Consider the following 17433-nt stretch of genomic DNA (forward strand, 5'->3'; position numbering starts at 1 on the left):
TTTGTGTTCAGCAGAACAAATAAACACATAGAGGTTTGGAACAACATGAGGGTGAGTAAATACTGACAGAATTTTCATTTTTGGGTGAACTAGCCCTTTAAACATGACGATTTGTCGAATATTGCAAAATAAATGTGTAACGTTACAACTTCATTTTGCAATATTCGACAAATCATCATTTGTCGTTCATGTTCGTACGTTAACTGTTTTGGCAGTTTTTCAATTAATTTTTCTATTCTATAAGGTTTAACTATTATTATACTAAGGTTTTACTACTATATAAGTGTTTTGGCCCTCTCACTTTTCCACGGGCCCGCCCAAAAAACAGTTTCTGCGGCCACTTGAATGCTATTATTAAGAGTCAATGTTAAGAAAATGTATCTCATAATATGTAATTTCAGTATAAACCCACATTACATTTAAGACACTAATTGTTGTAAATATTATTCGAATGATAAAAGAGGTTGAGCAGTGGTACCACATGTTCTTTCTGAATCGTGACGGAGCTTCGAGAGCAGCCTAGACGGGGCGGGGTGTGTGTGTGTGTGTGTGTCTGTGTGGGGAGGGATGGATGTGCAGGTCTGCGGTACGTGGCTGAATCTCAATGAGAAAGCGGCCAATGCAAGACACGGAGAGAGAGAGAGAGCCAGCAGCAGCTGCCGACCGACCAGCCAGCCTCTGCGGGACAACAAAGGAGGAGCCGGGCTCACATCACGACTCCTGTCAGCACAACTCAACATCTGAATCGTGACCATTCAGAAGAAATCTTCAACATTACCGACATCTTCACCTTTAGGCAAGTAGAAATATCTATTTATTGTCTGCAGCAAAATAAAATAGCCAGAAAGCTCGCAAATATTCTGACCTGTCTGTTAGAGAATGTTATTTGTTTTGGTCATTCTAATTCATTTGAATTGTTCGCATTAAATGGTCATTGACGTGACGTTCAATTTTGACCGGATCTAAGTTGATAAAATTGAACTCAAACAAATATGACTTAAAAAGTTTTTATTACAGAATTAAAAGTAAGTTTTATGTTTGTGCGACGTAGTCAAACTGTCTACTCTATGTGATGTATTCTTGAAAAAAAAATATATATATATTTTAAAAAATAGGCTAATTGTTTGTGTCTGCATGTTTTTAAATATTTTATTCAGATGTTGATATTTTCATGAAATGTTTAGGTAGAAAAAAATCTCTTGATATTCCTAACTAAAATGATTTTGCTTCAAATAATACTTGGGAAAAGTGTTTAGAACTTTTGGAAAAACACAAAACAAAACAAAAATACGATGAAGTGTTCATTTATGCACTTTTCACTTGACAGTAGGCTAGTCTAAAATCTATTTTAGTGTCAATAATCCAAAATAGGCTAGTTGTAAAAATGTATAGGCTATAAATAGCATATGAAAGCAATAAGAATACAAAGACCTCAATAACATGGCGTGTTTTGAACTCGATCAAGGATTTTTACATCGATCCTCTTGAAATCAAGAAACAGCTTACACTTTTGCACAGCTAACACACTTTAGTGTTTTGCCATGTCAAAGACTGTTAAAGACAACAGTGTGACAGACGCAGGATTTAACGAGCTCCAAGAAACATGTACTAAGCTGTCATTAAAAGGTTATTTTCAGACGAGACATCAATTCACATCTAGGCTGTGTGTGTCACTGGGTTGAAAGAGCATGCAAGGATTACATTTACTCGTTTGGTAATTTCCTTTTTTTCCACATTTAATTCTCACGGTTTAGCCCTAATTTGACTGGACGACATGGAGGAACATTTTGACGAGAGGCACAAAGTGCATCGCCATAGCCGGAGCGCGGGACGGGCGAACGGGCTGCTCAGCCCCACTCACAGCGCTCACTGCAGCCTGTACCGGACGCGCACCCTCAAAACTCTGAGCTCGGAGAAGAAGGCGAAGAAAGTGCGCTTTTACCGCAACGGGGACAGGTACTTCAACGGCGTAGTATATGCCATCTCATCGGACCGCATTAGAACCTTTGACGCTTTGCTGGCCGACCTGACCCGAACCCTCTCTGACAACGTCAACCTGCCTCAAGGGGTCCGAATCATCTACGCAATCGATGGATCCAAAAAAATCACCAGTATAGAACAGCTGGTGGAAGGTAAGAAGTTCTTTACATATTATATTTGTATAGTCTACTACAATCAACATTTATATGCGTATTTTTAGTAGCCTAATGAGTATTGCTTCATGGGATTGTAGTTCTTTCCCTCAGTTTCCCTCTTTCCCTGTCTTGTAACCAGAGCCGGACAGTAACGGAGTACATTTAGCCTACTTGAGTAAAGTACTTAAGTAAAGTCAAAAATGATACCCGAGTAAAGTATAGATCCGTCAAAATTCAACTTAAGTACATTTGAGAGGGAAATATTGTACTCTTTACTCCACTGCATTTCTATCCATAAGCGTGAGTACCTGTTACTACTTCTAAAAAAAAAAAAAAAATGGGAAAAGAACAATTTGTTGTTTTCCTCTCAAACGTGATTGGATTGTGCAGGCGCCACTGATTGGGACAGCCTGTCAGCAATCACCAAAGTCAACTCCATTTAGATAAGAGACAAAACCGAAAATGTTCTTGTTATATAAAGCAACATGGTAAAAAGCTGAAAACGACTTCCTTTTACATTCTCCTAACATTTTTAGGAGACTCCATGTAGGACGTTTCTGTCAATAAATGTAAGCACTGTGGCAGTAGTAATGCAATATTTAGAAAATGTACTCTTGATACTTTTAAAAACGGTACTTTTACTTAAGTAGACATCTGACTGTAGTACTTTTACTTGTACTTGAGTAAAATTTAGCAAGGGGTATCTTTACTTTTACTAAGTAATGAAGCTGTGTACTCTGTCCGCCTCTGCATGTAACCCACCCTTATCTTTTTGTCTGCGTTTAAAAACTCTTTAGCTTTAAATCAAAGTTTGTAGTGTTGTGATTCACCATAGCTGACTGGCTTGATTCATGGCTTATAACTTTAATACTATTTTAAAGGCCCACTGAAGTGCCTTGTGCGGCATTATTCATTGGGTTGATGTAATTTCCATTGAAACAGGAAGACAGGGTGGGGCATTATCAAACAGCTCCTCCCCCTTTTTTAAAGTAGCCAATAGCATCTCGGTAAAGCAGCAGTTTCCTTTTTCTGCTATGCGGGAACCACCAGAACTTCCTCTAAAAGGTCTGAAAGTCCGAACCATACAGGAATGCTTTCACACTATAAACGAACCAAACCTTTGTTCAGTTTGATACGGACCGAGGCTACCTCTTTTCGTCGGTTTGGTCCGGACCGTGGTCTGGGAGAGGTTTCACACCTGTAATTTTGATTCGGACCAAATTGAAAAGTCAGAAAAGGCCCGGACCAAACAAGGCAGGTGTGAAAGGGCTTAATTTGCCCCAATGGAAAACATATCTACACTGTCTGAGGGCCCATTCACACCTACTGTACCTTGTTTGGTCCGGACTTTCAGACTTTTCAGTTTGGTCCGAATCAAAATTACAGGTGTGAAACCTACCCTGGACCACGGTGAAGAAAAAGGTCCGGATCAAACTGAACATAGGTTTGGTTCGTTTCTAGTGTGAAAGCATTTCTGTATGGTTCAGACCTTTTACAGGAAGTTCTGGAGCCGAAAAAACAGAAGGTGAGAGAGCAGTAGGATGAAAAATTAGGCCACTCAATGATGAGCATTTAAGTCTGCATGACTTTAGCTTAAATCAATGCATTATGACAGGCAGTGCCTCAGGTTTTTATCCTAAAAATGAATGTCAAGCACGCATCATTTTTATTGAAGATGTGTAAATATTGTATGTTCTTTTAATGATTATAGGTGAGAGTTATGTGTGCGGCTCCACCGAAGCCTTTAAAAAACTCGACTACTCCAACAACATCAACAACCCTAACTGGTCTGTGAATGTGAGGGTTTTGGGTTCCAGCAAGTGCCCGACATCTCTAGCAAGCTCGAAATCAGGACCGCAGTCCAAAGAGGGCAAAGACTTCATCAGACCCAAACTGGTCACCGTCATCCGCAGCGGGGTGAAGCCGCGCAAGGCAGTTCGCATCCTGCTCAACAAGAAGACGGCCCACTCCTTTGAGCAAGTTCTCACGGACATTACAGATGCTATAAAGCTCGATTCTGGCGTTGTCAAGAGGATCTACACCCTTGAGGGAAAACAGGTAGGATTCAATGCTCATTCAATATACTGGAAAATCTGTTTTGAGTCGATTCATTCATGTGATTTTACCTCTGACGACTACAGTGATAGTTTTGTTATGTAAGCTGAACTGGCATTGAAAACTTGAAAGGGTACTGGGATTGCACATTGGGTGTCCCAGATAATTGACATGCAATGTTAGAAATGATTCAGCTGAGTTAATCTTCCTATGTGATTGTAATCATTCGACTCAATCGTAGACCTTAAAGTGTTGTGATGAATTGTTCTTCTCTGGTAAATCCTTAAGGAATATCCTAGAAATATGGGGGCTTAACATCCAAACAATGTGGCTCTTGTAATTAAATCTTTGTAATGAATTCATACCACAAGCCTTGAATTATGAATAATGAGGTCTCATTATTTCAAATGTCTCTGCCTAACCTGCAGCAAGATTTATGGCAGATCGAGTCTAGTTTATGAATGGGATTCTGTGTCTTTGCCCACGCAGACTCAAAATGAGCGAGCATACAGAAATAACTCATGCTCTCGCTTAAATTCCTCCCACCTTTTCATGCCACTCTGAAACAGCCGTGCCCTCCCCACGCATGGAGAATAACACACACGTGCATAACACACTCCGATGATATACATATATACACACAAACACAAAAAATAAATAAATTTGATCATACACTCACTGTAAAAAAATATTGTTGGTTTAACTTGAAATTTGAAGGTTAACCAGGTTACTTCATTTTTTTAAGTCCATTGAAATGGAAAGTTAATTGAGATCAGAAACTCAAAATATTATGTTATCTGAACTACTCAAATCATTTAAGTTGATTTGACAAAAGAAAAAATGTTGTGATTACAAATCATGAAAATGTTTTCACAGTGCTGTAAATAAGTTCAAATGTACTTATTTTCATTTAATTTTTTTATAACAAATTATATTATCAGGAAAAAAAAGTGAAAAGTGGATTTTGAAAAAAATAATCTATTTGGTTTGTCCCCTTTATCACTCAAGCTACATGAGCTTCAGTTTGAGAATGAGAATTGAGCATCACATGCTTCATTGGAAGCAAATCTGACCTTATGTTACAAAGGAGTCACATGACTAATGTCTCGAATTTTTCATAATGTTTTTCATTCAAAATCTTAAACGTTTAATTTGAAATCCCAGGTTTTGTACAAGAGCATCCCTCAACGACACGTGTCTCTTCTCGGCCAGGTAAAATGTGCAAATAAGGAGACGCCATTTGGCTGAAAAATTCATTAAAAACGAATTAATCTCCACATGAATCTCCATTCATCTCTGTGCTGGTGGCTCTGCCAGTGTCTCAGATCTTCAGACTTCATCTTTTCTATTTAAAAACCCTCTAAATCACCTTGAATTTGGAAAACTGGAGCATAGACAGATTGGAATTGCAGATGCTTCATAGAATGTGCAGTCGTGCATGAGACGATTTATTGGCTTTTTAGAGTAGCTGTATTGAGGGACAAATATATGCATTAAAAAATTAAAATGAAATTCTTTCAGTTGTTGCATGAAACATGATTCAAAAAAGACGTTCTCCCTCCGGTATAATCTGATAGCAGAGGTTATGAGGTAAGGCGTCACAGCCCTGGTCACCATCCAGATAAAGTAAGAGCATTATGGCTAGCATTATTTTTAGAACAAAGATCGATTGGGCCTGAGGGAGCCGTTTATTGAACAAGCCTGGCCAGACACAGTTACAGGACATGATTTTGTCCTGATACAATTATGAATACAATGAAGCAACAGAAACCAGGAAGGATAGACAAAGGGAGAAAGTAAAAGGAGATAGCAGAGGGATCTATGTGGGTGGGCTAGTGAAAAAAAAAATGCATGACAAGTGAAACAAGTTCAGGTGTACAATTAACAAAGCAATAAATGTAAAATTTCCTGTTTTTTGTTCAGTTTGAATGCAGGATCCAGGTGTGGAGGCAGATATGTCAACATTTATTGTTGTTGTGCTTTGTTTGATGAGTTACTAAAGTAAATCGGGTGGTTAATGTAATTTCTAAAGCCATTTTTAGATAAGTTCAGTGTTGTTGAAGCATGAAGTAATTCAATATCTTCTACATAACAAGACTGTGCTGTTTTTTTTGTGGTCTTATATTGGTATTATAGTATAGCCTTTTGCGATAGGCTCATATTGTTTTGCCAAAAAAAAAAAAAAAAAAAAAAGGATTTCTGATTTTTATATTACATTTAAAGTGCTAAGTGAGAGTTTGGTGTAGAGCTGAGTCCGGATATTATTCAACAAACCATAAGTTTTAGCATGCTAATAAATGTAAATGAACCTGCCTGTGCCCTATGAAAGAAAAAGATGTATTTCTGCTTATCTCCTTTATGTTTATCTCCTGCCCTGGTTCAGTATAATGTAATGTACTCCAAACAGAGATGCATATTTCATCTCTAAGCAGTGGATTGGAAAGCTAATTATAAATGCAAAGAATTGGAGATGGACTGCAATCTGATTACTCGCATGGGAGGAAGGTTAAGGATGAATGTGATTTAAAAAATTGTAAATATGTTTCTTCAAGCTACAGATTGTCGTGTGGCAAATGTGTGTTCCTTCTGTTCATGCGAGTCTGAATTCATGTGTCAAACGACAGGCCTTGACGTCTTCAGTGATTTTTTTCGTTATAACATCTTCCTCTGATGTCTGTAGCAGCACCTGTCGTGATTGTAAAAATAGACATGAGATGGTAGAATGCATGTGAGATGCATGTAGCCAATGTCTCAATGTGGGAATGAAATGTGACTGAATGGAAAAAGCTCATGATCACGAGAGATCTGGGTTTTTGGGTCTTTGCGTGAGTCTCATGACACCTTTCTGATAACCTGTATAATGAGGCCAGAGACAGTAGATCAAGGTCTTATTCCATCTTATATGGTGAGACGTCTCTCTGGAGTTTTACTAGGAAGTGAAGGATGGGTTGTGACAGGTTTTATGATGTAAAACGCAGTGATGTTGTACCAGAAAAGAGCAAAACATACTACGGCTCGGTATAAATGTGTGTGCTTAGATGCGTGTGCTTGAATGCTGTGTGAGTTATCATCTCACTAAATGCACTGCAGTTGGCAGTAATAGGATGAATATTGTCAGTGGCAACTATTTCTGGAGTGATTTGGTGAAAAAGGATCTGTGGAATTCTTTGGGTTATGTTGATTAGTGTAAATAGAGCTGGTAATACATTACCACTAAAAAAGGGTGGGGTCAGTACAGTTGTTTGACAGAAATCAATGCTTTTATTCAAAGGATGCATAAAATTGTTCTTCAAGCAATCATGAAAAAATTAGGGCTGTCAAACGATTAATCGCGATTAATCGCATCCAAAATAAAAGTTTGTGTTTACATAATATATGTGGGTGCACTGTGTATAATTATTTTATATATTTAAATACACACACATGCTTGTATATATTTAAGAAATATGTTCATGTATATACTGTATATAGATTTATATATAATTTATTTATTATATATTTTAAAAAAATTGTTTTTATATTTTATTTATAAATATTTTTTTTTCTTAAAAATACATGCATGTGTGTGTGTGTGTATTTCTATATATAAAATAATTATACACAGTGCACCCACATATATTATGTAAACACAAACTTTTATTTTGGATGCGATTAATCGTTTGACAGCCCTAGAAAAAATGCATCATGGTTTCTTTCCACAAAAATATTAAACAGCAAAATTTGATAAAAATTGGTGTCTTGATTGATTTCTGAAGGATCATGTGACACTGAAGACTGGAGAGATGATGTTGAAAATGCAGCCATCACAGGAATAAAATACATTTTAAAATATTTCAAAACCGAAAACAGCTATTTTAAATTGCAATACTTTTTCACAATATTATTAATTTTGCTATTATATATTTACAATTTATTTTTGCCTTGGTGAGCAAAAACCTTATAAAACATTAAATTCTTATTGCATTCTTATTGGCTGATAAAAGTATCAGTTTAATATCAGCAAAAATCATCAGATTAGCCAAAATATTTAATAACGCATATCATGTGCAGTTTTAGTTTGGAATTGAAATATGTGTTCATTAGTGATGTCCATGTTATAATGGCTCTTGAAATATAAAAACCAACATTGTGCTACAGTTGAGTTAAACCACTCAGTTATTGAACACTGACCAGTATCTTTTTTTTGGATAGTTTAGCTTTTAAATATCTATTTTTGGCCAGATTTGCATTTGCGACACCCTAATTAGTACCATAGAGAGAGACAGGGGTCATTCCTTTTGTTTACCAACCAAGAACACCCTAGCTACCCCAAAGCAAAATCCTGCCAGCCTTCCACAACACATTAGTATCTGGATAAGTTGGACAAGCATCACTAGTTTATTGATTGATTCAGGTGCTTTGCTTATAGATAGTTCCGAATTACATAAGTTTTCTGTGCCTCATCTGATTTTTCCCCTCAGATGGCCACTGACCTTGATCCATTTCTGGTTGTACTGAGTGCAGGCTCAGAGTTTTGCTTCTGGAGGACACCACTGACAGACGGAGCAAAGAGGGCATGCAGCCGTAATTGACAATTAACACGTTAGAAATAACCCGTTTACCATCGTCCGCAACCATACACAGACTCTCACTCTTCTGTCCGTCTTCACTGTGCGGTGTGTTTGCGGTAAGCGCAGTGTTGGTTTGTCTTTCCTCACAAAGGACAGGACTTTGGACATGAGCTAATTTTATCCATGCTTTTTGCTCCCTTATGATCTCTCCTTCCAAAGAAACTGATCACCCCCCCCCCCCCAACAGTTTCTATGACGATGTGATCCAGTTGCTTAGTAACGGCCTGAGCCTTTGTGACGTCACTGTGGGGAGTAGTGTGTGGAGAGTCTGAGGGAGAGGTAGACGTACGATAAGTGGTTTAGGCCGTTAAGCCTATATTTACACACACACACACACAAATAACCAGGCAGACGTGTCCTGCATACTGCAACTGATTCGTAATGACCTCTGGCATATGCTTCAGGCCCGAGACAGAGACATAGCAGGCGTGTAATCGGCAATCACTCATGTGTTCGCTCTTCCTGGGGTTTGTCGTATGGACATAACTGATTTTCCGCCCCATTGCATACACACACCCTGCTTAATTTGCCATGTCTTTCAGTCTCCATTGTCTGGAGGGCCATTTACCCCCTCTCGAGCTCTCCTCACCTCTCGTTCCCCTCCTGTCCAATGAAAGGGCCAGATATACAGCCTTTGGCATATGGTCTCGCTGTCCCCAGTTTTAGCAGTCAGCAGAATTTCTTTGTTTCCTGGGTGAGTTAAATCCATATTAAAATCCAAATCTGGATTAACAACCCAATCTTGGATGGAAGTTTAATCTGGGTTTCAGTAATGTTCTCATGTATTGTACTTGGTGCTAAATGTGCTGCAATAGCACTGTGCTGGATTAATAAAACAAGCCTTTTCAGGAAACAGATTCCTTCTTTTCTACTGATTCATGTGCCTGGACTGTGCTGTAAAGGGGCCATTCAGTCTAAAGGGGCCGTTTCTGCTTTTCCATAGTTTTTCTATATGAAGAGTTCAGATGCAAAAGCCTCTAAATGCCATTTGAAATTTTCTTCTTTAATGATGATTTTTATCAAACTTGTATATTGAAGTTCAGTAATTTCACTTAAATAACAATTAATAGGTAATTATCATTGCCATTTAAGTGAAATCACTGAACTTAAATATACAAGCTTGATAAAAATTTTCATTCTAGAAGAGGCTTTTGAATCTGAACTCTTCATATGTAAAAGTGCAATCGGTGGACGCATCTCGTATCTTTTGCAGCGTCTCGCTCAGCGTTTTAAAAACACGGCACTCAAGTTAAAAAAGTTTACTTTTAAAGGGATAGTTCATAAAAAAAAATTAAAATTCTGTCATCATTTACTCACCCTCAAGTTGTTACAAACCTGTATGAATGTCTGTCTTCAGCTGAACACAAAGGAAGATATTATGAAGAATATGGGTAACCAAACAGTTGATGGGTCCCATTGACTTCCATAGTATGGAAAAAAAAATGATGGAAGTCTATGGTGTCCCACAACATTCTTTAAAATATCTTTCGTTGTGTTCAGCAGAACAAAGAAATGTATGTGGGTTTGGAACAACTTAAGACTTATGTCATAATTTACTATCCCTTTAAAGGAGTAGTTCAATTTAAAAAAAAAAAAAACTTTTGCTTTTGTCTTTCTTTCTTCAGTCAAAAAAAAAAAAAGGTTTTTGATAAACAGTCCAGGATTTTCTCCATATAATGCACTTCAATGGGAACCAAACGGTTGCTCGCATTGCTCTGTTCTCTGTGACTCTCCTGTTTGAACTCGTTCATCAAAATGAACCAATCTTTTTTTAGAGTCAATCCGTTCATTTCGTTTGTTGAATGAAACTTTTTTTTTTTTTTTTTAATGAGCGATCGTTTCGCTTGATAAGACCCTTATTCATCGTCTCGAATCTTTTAAAGCCTTTTGAAGCTGCACTGAAACTGTCTTTTGGACCTTGAACCGTTTGGTTCCCATTGAAGTCCATTATATGGAGAAAAATCCTGGAATGTTTTCATCAAAAACCTTAATTTCTTTTAGACTGAAGAAAGAAAGACATGGACATCTTGGATGACATGGGGGTGAGTAAATTAACAGCAAAAGATTTTTTAAAAGTGAACTACTCCTTTAATGAACACATCTCTGCCTGGCATCTCATGTTTTAAACACAGTCTGTGTGAATTAGATGCTGCAAAAAAACCCACAATGGTCAAACATGTCCGTCTATCACGCTTGCATAGAAAGAAATTGCAAAAACACATTTCAAGTAGACCAGTCTGTTGCATTCTCTGGTAACTTTGAACTCACAATTGACTGAAAGATTAAGAATTGAGCCATGCAGATTGCTTTCGACACAGATGCTTGTGTTGTTACCTGATGTAAGTGCAGTTGTTGGTTTAGCTCATCCATCCTCATTTATCCTGAGTATGCCGTGGCGTGTCAGACAGCGGGTATCTGGAGATCTGATTTTAAGCAGTCTGCTGTTTTTGTGTGTATACAAGTATGTGAAATTTAGTGTCAACAGCTTGTGTTGGGGCATGAAAGCATGGTGTGTGTGTGTGTTTGCTCAGCAAATGAGCTCTCAATGCAAATCATTTTAATGTGTGTCTGCTGCCAAAACTGCACACAATGGAAGCCAAAACATGAGGGGCATTCATATCTGTCTTGTTAACTCAAGCACCTTTCATTTTTTCGTGTTATGTTTTTCTTCTAGGCAAGTGCTGTGTATCGCATAAGTTTTGCTGCTTTATATGTTCTTTGAAAATGAGCTCTTTGAGAAACGCTCATAATTAATTCATCATAATCAGACCCTTATGTTTTATGTGTTCTGTAATAATAACGTCCACACTGAACTTTCTAATGAGAGAGCAAGTGAAACTTAGAGAACAATCTGATCATCTGAAGCTACTTTTTTTCCTGTAGCCTTTTCTCGGAGGACATGACTTTTATCGTTCGCCGCAGTTCTGTACTAACAAACTGAATCCTAATCTCCTCCCACTTCTGGCATAGAATCTGTCTTATGTAATTGAGATCTTATGTAACTGCTCTTGTAGTCTGCCTGGCATTTAGCAGGCCTGATTTAGGAGATAAAGATGGCAGCTAATTCATCATAAGAAGCTCCACATTGTAGCAGACAGTGACTTTATTAGGGCTGTTCCCATGACTCTTAAAGGAACAGTGCACACAAGACTTCTGTCACTCTGTCACCCCTTATCATGATTTTCTTTCTTCCATGAAACATAAAGGAGATATTGGTGTAAAATGTCAGGCTACTCTTGTTTTAAAAATGACCAAACAAATCATCATAAAATGAACCTTAAAGGGTTAGTTCACCCAAAAATGAAAATTAAGTCATTAATTACTCACCCCCATGCTGTTCCAACCCCGTAAGACCTTCGATCATCTTCGGAACACAAATAAAGATATTTTTGATTGAATCTGAGAGCTGGATCAGTCCTAGATAGACTGCCTAAGGGACTGGCTCTTGACGGCCCATAAAGTCATTAAAGAAAAGGTTAAATATTCCATGTGCCTACAGCGGCTCAATTATAAGTTTATCAAGCGACGAGACTACTTTTTGTGCGAAAAAAACATAAATAACGACTTTATTCCACTATTCCATTACTTCCTTATGGGCGCATGCGCGAGAACTGAGACGAGGACGTTCTTTTCCTTCGACTACTTTTTGTAACCGGCTGCTCACCGCTTAGGAGTTTTACCGCCACCTACCGTATAAAATGATGATCCATATATAAGGCGCTCCGGGACCGGGAAGGAACACTGTCGTTTTTTGAGAAAATTAAAGGCTTTTAAGTGCACCTTTTAGTGCGGAAAATACGCAAATTGAAAAGCGTATGTACAGCGCGCATCTTCCTCTGCTTGTAAACAGAAAGTTTTGCGCTTCCAGCTATATCAGCACATCATCTTATACGGTAGGGGGCGGTAAAACTCCTAAGCGGTGAGCAGCCGGTAACAAGAAGTAGACGAAGGAGAACGTCCTCGTCTCAGTTCTCGCGCATGCGCCCATAAGGAAGTAATGGAATAGTGGAATAAAGTCGTTATTTATGTTTTTTTCGCACAAAAAGTAGTCTCGTCGCTTGATAAACTTATAATTGAGCCGCTGTAGGCACATGGAATATTTAAACCTTTTCTTTAATGACTTTATGGGCCGTCAAGAGCCAGTCCCTTAGGCAGTCTATATAGGACTGATCCAGCTCTCAGATTCAATCAAAAATATCTTTATTTGTGTTCCGAAGATGAACGAAGGTCTTACGGGGTTGGAACAGCATGGGGGTGAGTAATTAATGACTTAATTTTCATTTTTGGGTGAACTAACCCTTTAAAAGGTAGTCATGTGATAGTTTTGTGTGAGGAACAGACTAAAATTTACACTATACTGTTCAACTTTGGGGATTTTTCTTTAAGAAGTCTCTTATGCTCACCAAGGCTGCATTTAATTGACCGGCTCTAGTTTACAGTCGCATGATCTGTCAGAAATCATACTAACAGGCTTGATTTGGGCGTCTTAATATTTTTGTGAATGTGAAAAATCAAACATGGAGGCAATGCATTTTAATGTGCCATATTGTCAGTGTTGTGAAAGTCATATGGACAAGTTTATAAAGTGTTAGTTCACCCAAAAAAAAAAAATTATTAATTACTCACCCTCATGTCATTCCGACTTTTGTTCATCTTCAGAACACAAATGAAGGTCCCTCTGACACTTCTAAAAGTTCATAAAGAGATCCATTTATGAATTAAGCGGTTGTGTCAAAATGTTCTGAAGACATTCGGTTTAAATGACGCACAGATTTAATTTAGGCTTTTATAGAGGGAATGCATTGACGTCACTTTCCCGCCGGAACAGAGTGGCAAAAGATCTGCTGCGTGACTGGATTTAATAGGGGAAAATGCGACTAAAACGAACAATTTTATCAATTTAAACTAAATGTTGGACTCAATATAGTGTTCCTTACAACTTACTAAAGATCCACTGATCCATTTATGTATGCCTGATTTCGACACCGGGGAAATAAAAGCAATGTAGACCTAAACATAAAGCAAAGTTGCCTGTGAACGCTTTATATAAATACAATATTGGTAGGTCTAAATCCGGGTGATCACTTATATCAGTGTTATATATATATATATATATATATATGAAGAGTTCAGATGCAAAAGCCTCTAAGTGCCATTTGAAATTTTCTTCTAGAATGATAATTTTTATCAAGCTTATATATTTAAGTTCAGTGATTTCACTTAAATTGCAATGATAATTACCTATTAATTGTTATTTAAGTGAAATTACTGAACTTAAATATAAAAGTTTGATAAAAAATCATCATTAAAGAAGAAAATTTCAAATGGCATTTAGAGGCTTTTGCATCTGAACTCTTCATATATATTATCATATCGTCCAGCCATAAAACTTTATAGTGTTTTTTTTTTTTTGTCAGTGTTTATTAAAAAACATCTAATGCAGAATATGCAATGATAAATATTTAATTGATGAGTTGTTAATATATATATATAACAATACAAAATATATGGGTATGGTTTTACAGCTAAATTCAGCATATTGACACAAAATGATAACTGCAAATCCAGCTTTCGCTGACTGGAGTCCAGTTGTTTCTGTGAATTGCAGCTATAGCAGTCTGTAAAAATATACCTCCGATTTTTGTCAAATCTAGTTGTACAGTCAATCGCAAAGCTCTTTCCCACTTTATATGTGTTGTGTTTGTTTTTCGTGGCATTCACGCTGAAAACATATAGTCTTTTTGCCACTCACTGTGAGGAACTGCAGGCCGACGGTGACGTCACGCGCATTCCCTCTATTTGCCATCCCTTTGCTTTTATGGTGCTATTTTGTTCTTTTTGGAGCGCGAGAGCTCACCTAAATTGTTCAATTTTATAGACAAATAAGATCCTGCCTTACATCTCCTTTTGTGTTCCACAGAAGAAAGAAACTCCTGGACCTAAAAGATGTCAGGAGGTTCAAATTTGACATTATCAAATGTCAGGGCGTCAAATTCATCTTGCGTTTCATCTCATCCGAAAGCAAAACAAGCTAAAGACATCAGTTATTTTGAACACTGTGCGGAGGCTCGAGGAACACTCAGATGGAGGTGGGCAATAATTCAATCTGTCGTCTGATAAGCTTCTTCTGCTTAAGGACCAGCCTGTTTTGATGAGACATTAGCCTCCCACGATCACAATGCTGTCATGCAGCCTTCTTTTCTTCCCTCACTCCACATTTACACACACAAACACCCACACGAACATGCACATATGTGTGTAGGATGAGCTTGCGGTGTGATTTTCTACATTTGTACCCCTACAGACTCCTTGCTGCTTTACACACACGCATGTGCAGGTCTGTGGGCGTCCACATGGGCTGAGGATGAGTGTGAGAGCATGAGCTGGCATCTCGTTGGATCTCATGCGGGTCACATTTCTTCACCTCTGTCATGGCGACAGATTCGGCCCTCTTGACCGGGACTAATCTGGGTCCCATCACCTGATACTAACGGGATTAACCACCAGTCTGGTGCTTGCACTTTAACCCTGAATGAGTGCTTTGAGAAAGTAAAGGAGGAGTGCTTTTGTTTGTGTTGATTGCTGCACTTTTGAGGCACTTGTTATTTCTCTCCACATTTGAGCTTGTTTCTGTCTCTTGCCAGCAAACACATGGGATAACATCTTGAGGGTCTATTCGCTTTGGCGATGGAGAAAATGTCTCTGTTGCAGTGCTAGACGCTTAGCACCACGGACAGCGCCGCTCGGGGTAGTGAGGTTACCAGAGGACTGTGAAATGCGCAGTTTTTTATGTTGAATATTTTCAACTTTCTCGGTTTAATATGCAGATACTACTATCAGTAATCTGTTTGTAGGTTCCCTGAAAAGTAAAAACACACGCTCTGATCAGCCTGACATGGCAACCCTGGCTCAACCAATGGCTTGAATTTGGGACGGGGCTTTGTGTTTGTCCAACCAATGACTGTTTGGTGCTGTTCTCACAAACATTTGCATATTTTAGTCTCTCACTAACATTCATGTATTTGAAGACAGTTTAAATAAATAGTTTTAAAGGTCACGATGGCATAAAAATTGACTGTTTTTATTTTCGTAATACACATTGTTCTTTTTGTGGACCAGTGATATTTTAGTATTATTTTCTGCATTAATATTTTGAATTAGCTTTTAATATTTTCAGTTTTCATTTTCAATTTTAGTATAAGTTTTAGTAATTGTTTTTATTTATTTATTTATTTTTCATTTCATTTTATAGTTTTTAGCTATTTTAGTGCTTCAACTTGTTTTATTTCAGCTATCTGCCAAGGAAACATTTCACATTTTTGTTGTGGTTGAATTAAAGATGAAATAATAAAATATATAAATAATAGATGAAAAGCTAAAGAACAAAAACAATTAACTGATAGCTTTGGTTTTAGTTAACTGGACTGTTATGTACTAATCAGTGCAAATTTATTTTAAAGATTATTTTTAATCAAAATTCAACTGGCTTGGCCTATAAAATGACTAAAATTTTAAATGCCCATTTAGGCATTGTTTAAAAAAAACAAAAATAATTTTTTCTTTTTTTTTTTTTACTTTTTTTTAGTACACTCAAAATTAGATAAATAATATCTTTCTTAATAGTCCAATGATCACTCTGAGGATAATGCAAACAACACTGTGTTAAAATGAAACCAAGAACAACTAAAACACAAGGATATAAATACAGGGTTAGAACAAAGGAAACCACAGGAGAAACTAATACATAAAGGGTTAGTAAGTTGTTAAGCTGGTTGTAAGCCTAAACTTGACATAAACATGACATTTTGCATTTGGTAAAATCAGGGTCTGCCATATATCAAAAATATCTAATCAAGGTTCAGCTTTCCCACTTTCTCATACCAAAATAACGGAAGATTTTTACATCACCTTAATTTTGGATTACTTTTGGATCTTTTTTGTCCTTCGTATTGTCCTCCTTTTTGATGACGCCATAGTGTATTTGTGCAGATATAACCCCGACTGGCCTAACTTTCTGTTCAGTTCCTCAAGTAGTTCCAAACATTTTGTTCTGTTCCTCTGTGAAACTTTCCTGACAGTGATTAAAAATAGCATATCACAGTTTTTTTTTTTCTTGCTGAATTAGCAGAGCCGAGGGTGAGAACAAGATGGAGCATCTGTACTGCAGTAACACACTGTCTTGAAGAGACATTTCAAAACACAAAATGTAGTTTAATTTATTCAGTGCAGTCCCAAAGTCAGTCATTTTTTCAGATTTTTTTTCTCTTTTCTTTTCTTTCATTTTATTATTATTATTATACAGTATAGAGTATCTTTGTTTTAAACTGTGTTAAATTTCTATGTAAAAATATTATAATAACATTATAATTGAATTGAAATATAATTAATAATTTGCAACGCACTGCTCATGCTAATGGTGCTGTCACATTTTTCTTAGTTTTATGCATGAAAGAGTGATGGAAAATGTATGTTTGGGTGTTTTATTACTAACATTTAAGTTTTGACTCAATACATGAGATAATCAGGTTTGCCAGAGCATTTCAAATCCATTTACATGCAAAAATAATATGGCCAGTTTTGCAGTTCTTGTATTCTTAGCGTATGGAAACAGCGACACCTAGTTGTCTCATAAA

General features: G+C 37.2%; 1 protein-coding gene across 2 annotated transcripts in view; it reads left to right on the plus strand.

Annotated features, from left to right (window-relative positions):
* Window positions 1–432: 432 nt before the first annotated feature.
* The window catches only part of dclk1a (doublecortin like kinase 1a), a 47978-nt gene continuing 30977 nt past the window's right edge, over window positions 433–17433 (plus strand). Inside the window, exons 1-3 of one of the 2 annotated variants that reach the window (XM_039676592.2) lie at window positions 433–796; window positions 1755–2132; window positions 3847–4193. In XM_039676592.2, coding sequence (XP_039532526.2) covers window positions 1775–2132; window positions 3847–4193 — 705 coding nt within the window. In that variant the 5' untranslated portion in view covers window positions 433–796; window positions 1755–1774. The remainder of the gene's footprint in view (window positions 797–1754; window positions 2133–3846; window positions 4194–17433) is intronic. The other variant, XM_039676589.2, reaches the window with a different exon arrangement.

Source organism: Pimephales promelas, chromosome 23 (assembly GCF_988280905.1).
Source record: "Pimephales promelas chromosome 23, fPimPro1.hap1.1, whole genome shotgun sequence".
Classification (NCBI taxonomy): Eukaryota; Metazoa; Chordata; class Actinopteri; order Cypriniformes; family Leuciscidae; genus Pimephales; species Pimephales promelas.